This window comes from Miscanthus floridulus, chromosome 12 (assembly GCF_019320115.1).
Source record: "Miscanthus floridulus cultivar M001 chromosome 12, ASM1932011v1, whole genome shotgun sequence".
Taxonomy (NCBI): Eukaryota; Viridiplantae; Streptophyta; class Magnoliopsida; order Poales; family Poaceae; genus Miscanthus; species Miscanthus floridulus.
This window is the reverse complement of record NC_089591.1, coordinates 81192448-81198674: the sequence shown is the minus strand read 5'-3', so window position 1 is coordinate 81198674 and position 6227 is coordinate 81192448. Positions and strand designations below refer to the sequence as shown.

At 48.5% G+C, this 6227-nt stretch overlaps 1 protein-coding gene across 4 annotated transcripts; it reads right to left on the bottom strand.

The window, feature by feature from the left end:
- Positions 1–2834: 2834 nt before the first annotated feature.
- On the bottom strand, positions 2835–5896 carry LOC136497248 (protein S-acyltransferase 11-like). Of its 4 annotated transcripts, none has more exons than XM_066493041.1 (5): positions 5574–5896; positions 4570–4804; positions 4133–4431; positions 3534–4041; positions 2835–3451 (listed from the first exon to the last, which is right to left on the bottom strand). In XM_066493041.1, exons 1-4 carry the CDS (start codon positions 5610–5612, stop codon positions 3544–3546), a joined length of 1071 nt encoding a protein of 356 aa, XP_066349138.1. In that variant the 5' UTR covers positions 5613–5896; the 3' UTR covers positions 2835–3451; positions 3534–3543. The 4 variants fall into 4 exon arrangements, with proteins under 4 accessions (XP_066349138.1, XP_066349140.1, XP_066349139.1 ...); XM_066493043.1 differs by having other exon boundaries at positions 2835–3444; XM_066493042.1 differs by having other exon boundaries at positions 2835–3444; positions 3542–4041.
- Positions 5897–6227: the final 331 nt, after the last annotated feature.

Below are 6227 nucleotides of genomic sequence, written 5' to 3'. Positions count from 1 at the left end.
CGAATGGCGATGCCAATCGAAGCACGTACGTACACATGGCGTGAGGTGAGGTCATTACACATATGTCCTGCTCGCTGTTCCGATTTTGCCTTCATCAGTGTTTGCTGCTTGGCCAGGGTGGCTACCAGTACCGCCAGCAGCGCTCTACAATATTTTTCTCTCACGACAAAATAGCTTTAGCCGACTTTAATACCAGCCGAACAGACCTTAATCTGCGTCCATCGGTTACCTATTCTGCCTTGGCATTATCCACCTGTAATAAATGGCCTGTTCGGCTGGTATTAAAGCTGACTGATAAGCCGGCTGAAGCTGATTTGCTGTGAGAGAAAAATACTGCAGATTCTAGTTGATAAACCGACGGGATAAGTTCAAATGAACAGGCAGAGGGTGGGGGGCTTTGTTTGTTACAGGCGGCGGCATGCAGCTCCCAGCTCCAACCTGACTGACTGACGGCAAGTGCACGGCAGCAACAGCTTATCAGTTATCAGTGGCATGGCCACCATTTAAAGCCCGGTAAACATGCAGCAGCCAGCAGAGACGAGCAGGACGAGGGGTTGCAGAAGGAGCAGTCACACAAAGGCGGCATTGAGCATGACGCATCCTATCGACTAGCTAGCAGAGCGCGAACACGTGCCAAAGGGGCCGGGAAATAGCTGCCGGCACGGTGGCACCGGCAGCGGTACGTCGAGCGGGCCAAGCCAGGCCAATTCACGGCACCGATCAGAAAGCGGATTTCTGTTGGATCTGAAGCCGATCGGTCCATCGGCAGCCAGCCAGCCGACCGGCATTATTGTTTATTCCCCCGGCCGGGCGGACGGTGAGCCAGCCCAGCCAGGGGGGGACGGCGTCGGCATGCATGTGCCATTTGTGAATCTTTGAGCTGTAAAGACGAGCGGGCCGGCCTCGCCCTCCTATCCTGAGTCTCGCTCGGCTCTCGCCCTGGCAGTGCAGTGGGTCGCCGCCAGCCGCCGGCGACGTAGGGGTCGTCGATCGGCGCATGGACGCATGCGGTTTATGCGCGTGACGTGCCACGTCTAACCATGTGCTGACGATGATGATGCGCGTCGTACACTGGCCAAAGCAAAATCGCATTAGGCGTGTGATTAAACTAGGGAGTGCGTACGGAATCACAATGTGCGCCCCCCCACCCCCCCCCCCCCCCCCCCTCCCCCCCCCCCCCCCACCCAGCGGTCAGCCTCCTTAATGGATGGATCGACCGGTCGAGCTGTCAGCAGTGCAAGTTGCAGGGCGGTAACTAGATAGCTAGTAGCCCAGCACATGCCATGTGGCCGCAGGAACAGGGTGGATTAGAGCTTGTGTGGATCATAGACTAAACTTTATTAGCCACTTAAAATTGAGTTCTAGAACATTCAAATGGATGGACTAAACTTTAGTCCAGCTCAATTAATTGGATGAAACTAAACTTTTTTAGTCGCCTAAACCTCCATTACCTGAATTTTAGTAGCCCTTGTTTGGTTCGTTCACCGATAACGCAAAAGTAAATGATGTTAGTTCAAATCATCCGTCTTCCAATAACGTCCGCAGGTTTAATTTGTTTACGTTAGCGTTACAAACCTGAGAACCAAACAGTTCGAAGAGCTAGCTAGTCCAGGTGATCTTACCTCATTCTCTCGGAGAGATCTATCGGACAGGTCGATCTGTCATGTGTTCTTCACGTCAGGACGCGGGTTCCGGGAACAACGGGGCATGCAAGGACCGACGGCCAATCAATCGGCGCAAGCAATCTCGCTTGCGATGGAAGGAAACCATGTGCCGGACACGTACCTACGTGCCCGCGCGCCGCGCGCGCGCGGCTGCCGGCAGCGGTACGATCGATCGATCATCTTCTTCTTCCATCCCCGTCCCATCAGAGATCGATGCATGCGCCATGCTTGGTCCTCGATCCATGACTTTGTTCGACGTCGCGTTTGGTACTGACGTACATGCAGTGGAGACTGGAGTTGAGGGTGTGTCGCCGTCGTTCGAGAGAGGCTGTGGAGAGCACGGCCACGATCGTCCCACGCCCTCGCTACATCATCTTCTTCCTCCGTTAGCCACTAGCCAGCCTGCACAGCAATTGCCATATGGCAGCCTGTACTGCACATCGATCCAATAGCAAGGAGCAAGAGCTAATGGGCGATGGCAGCGCGCGTACGTGCGCGCTCCCGGAAAGCCGGGCCGGACCCCACCACCGCACGACGTGACAGGACAAGACAGGATGACAGAAACCTTCTCAAGTTCCGGTACGTGAGTATACGTATACGGATATGTTTTCTTTTCACGCCTCCATGCTGGTACAAGCAGTCGTGTGTACATGCACACGCTGTCCTCGTGGCTCGGATTTCGTAATTCCGTCCATGCAAAGATCGACACAACCTAGGTACCACCAGGGCAAAGGAAACGGCAGGTGCAGGCAAAGGATTTTTTTTTAATAAAAAAGAGTACAATTTTTACTACTAGAGTACTAATACTAGTATATCAGAAAGAGTACAATTTTTACTTGTGGCCTTGTTCATTTCGCTGAAATTAGGATTACGCTGATTTGCTGCGGAAGTTCCAACGAACAGGGCTGGGTCAGTCGCTAGTCAGAAGAAACATTCAACGAACTGAGCCTGTTCACTTGGTCGTAAACGATCATGGATTATAAGCCAGAACAGTATTTTTCTCTCACACCAAACCAGCCAGCAGTAATAATCCATGATCGTTTCAGCCGAAACAAACAGGCTGCTGGTGCATTCATGCTCAGAAATTCCAAGCTGCTGATTTCATGCAAACCACACAAAGAACAAATAAAAATGCAGTCAAATGGTTGCAAAGTCTAACTGAATACGTGAGCCACTTTCTGTTGGGCGAGCAAGCCCAAATCCCGGTTGGATTTGTATACCATCAGTCATCAGGACAAAAAGTTTTTTTTTTACAACATCAGGACAAAAAGGTTGAACCGTTGAAGAACAATGAATGCCACAGACATGTACATGGTTAATCAACTAATTTACGTCCTAGCATCACTCAAAACCACTGCCAGATTTAATCATGATGACCATTTCTTCTGCAGCAACCAAGCGTGATGCTTCCATCTTCAACTCTGTTGAAAAAGGCAGTGATGATGATGCAGGATTTCAGATACTGCAATTTATTGCAAGACCATCAGCGCCTTATGATTGTCTGCAGGCAATGAATGCGCAGGCCACATGGTATTTCAGCATCTGCCAAAATTGTTCTACTTAATCAATGTGAGTGACATCCTCATGATCAAGTAATAATGCTTCCTCCAGAACATGGATTATCATGAGTGTTGCGTCCCTGAACAACTTCAGTTATTCAAACTAATCTGTCGATGGTCAACTGAGGTTCACAAATCATGATTCTGGTAACAGAACCATCTTGAATTGGAACAATTAATTCCATACATTTCTCAATTGCTGGGACAGTAAGAGTGTATCACTGAAACCTACATGTAAATCAAACTATTTGTTAGGTCATGACTAAGAAGGAACATGAAAAATCAAGGACTTAACTCTACTGATCTATACCTCATTACCTCTAAAGAAGTTTTGACCCTGTCCCTGAATTATCCTGCAACTTGCCAGTGTTCGAGTATCGCAAGAGAACTCTGGAAATTGGATAACGGCACCCAAAAAATCTAACAATGTTCTGCAAACCCCTCTCTCCATGCAAGGGATTTGGTGAACTTAGATGGTTGAGATATGTGTTTCCTTCATAGATATAACTAAGCTGCTGGTACAGTAATACACCTATACCAGCATTGACTGATAAACTAGCGAATGCTAGATATACCAGAACTAGACCCCTTGCTGACAAGAAGAAGGCAGAGCCTGCAACTGTAGCAAAAATCTCCAACAATATTTTCCAAAAACTCATTGAATGACGGTTTGATGCTAGGTTTGGAAAATCAACAGACGGCCATATCTGATAACTCGCATATATGGTCATCCCAGCAGCATAAGAACAACTAATAACCACAGATATAAGAAAAATGACAAACACTTGATGGTTTGATGCTCCCACACAGTTGCCAATCTGCACTTGAACAGAAGGGGGGAATGAATAAACAAGTCAACTGACAATCAACACAAAAAATAATGCAGCAGAATGCAGTTATCATACTTACAAATGGGCAATGATGATCCATGTCCACCACACACATTTTACAAGATCGGCAGTGATGTGCTCTGGGGGGCTTTGGTTTATTACAGTATGTACAAAAAGTATAGTTCTCAAGATCCCTTTTCCCAACCATGGGATAGCTGCCCCACCGAATGTTTGTTGGTGCGCCTGCAGATTTAAAAGAGGCCAAGCAATAGCTTGTGATGGTAAATAACGCCAACACAGCTGTTACCATGCAGTGAAAGATGCCACAGAAGTTGCTGATTTTGAAAACAGTAGGATATACCGCCCAGACCCCACCACCTGTGTTAAACAAAATAACAGGCTAAATAAACAACTGACCAAGAAATAAAATTGTTAAATAGCAGAACTACATGAAATAAACGAATAACTGTGGCAGGTTATAAATTATGCTGAAGGCAAGAGATGGGGAACACATACATATAACAAAGAGCATGAAGAGGATGAGCACAGTCACAAAGAATCTGTCCCGTAGGCACCTCCAGTGGGAAAACCATATACTATCAGGTTTCCTTGTGGTCTGGTTGCTTTGCGTAATGGCTCCACACCAGCCACACTTATAGATAGGTGAGTAACTCGTGAAAACAAGCCGGAGCCCACAGCCCCAACATGTGGCTTCATGATCTTCCGGTATGGATGTGACAGATTGCTCTACCTGAACAAAAGGAGGGTGGCAATTAACACAATGCTGCAGGAGATACTACAGTTATGCACCAATAAGGAATACCATACTTGCAGCTGAGCAAAAGCATCGGATTTATACATGGACGGTGTTTCTCAACCATCCTTCCCACCAGGACTCGATGCCAAAGTAATCCTGAGTATAACTTCCAACCCATATCTACAGTTACTTCACTCAATACTAAATCTAACATAATATTTGCAAGTTTCGCTTATGACAAACAGCATATCTGCATTTTTTTTCCAATTCTGCTACCGTTGCAATTCACAAGTAACTGATCAATTATCTCTTGCCATACATATACGTATCCATTAAGTCTAGGACTAAGCCTAAAGTCTTAATTGGAGTAAGGTGTCCATAAAAGGACCTTGTGGTTAATCCCTGGTGCAAAATCCATCCTAATCAATACAGTAAAGTTGTCACAGACTGCTTCTGCTATGGGCAAGCATCCAGGCCAATCAACCCGCACTATCTGGTTAATTCCATATTCCAACGCTAGGGACACATGAAGCAAGAAAACAAGGGTAACCGCATCAGGGAACTGAACAGACACACTAGACGGCACTGCTATCCTGAGACTGTCAAATCTATCAAGAGCACCGGAAGTACGGGGCTCCTATCCGTTGACCCAATCGGCGCTCGTCTCCTCCTCCCGAATTCGAAATGGTCCGTGCAGGGCGCAGGTACGGGAGGCCCAGCGAGTGAGGGAGACGCACGCTTGGATGAAAAGAAAGGCACGAACCTCCAGCAGCGGGCGCTGCTCCCGCTCCGGCTCCGCCATCGCGCCCGCCGGCCGCCGCGCAGATAAACGGGGCGAGGCCGCGAGGTGGGTTAGAGAGCAGGAGGCCTCCGGTCCGGATCGGCGCGCGGTGGTGGGAGACTTCGCAGGGGGGGGGGGGGGGGGGGTGCAGCCTGGAGCCCAGGCGGAGGAGAATGTTTTTTTTTTTTCCTGTGGATATTTCAACGACGAGCAAGGGCGCTGCCGGTGCGGTAGCAAAAGCCAAAGGAGGAGAGAGGGGGCGGAGCGGGGCCGGCACGGGCACGACGATGCAGACGCGAATTTGTGCTGCGACTGCCGAGGGAGCTGAAGGGTTGGATTGGAGCCGGCGGACGCGTCGCCGCGCTGGTTGGTGGTTGGTCCAAGCCTCCAAGGGCGGTTGATGGCGACTTGGGCCTGTTAACCGTGGTTAAGAACCACTGGTTATTACTTTATACATTATTCTCCTGTTTTTTTAGATAAAGGATAGAAACTATCCGGCTTCATCTACCCTTGGGTAGAATCAGACCAAATTATTACAGCATCAAAAATTAAAGAAAGAAGTTGACCGAAGAAAATACATCCCCAACAAGGAGCTCCAGTAGTCCTACGTGACCTCTGACTTCCACCGTGATGTCA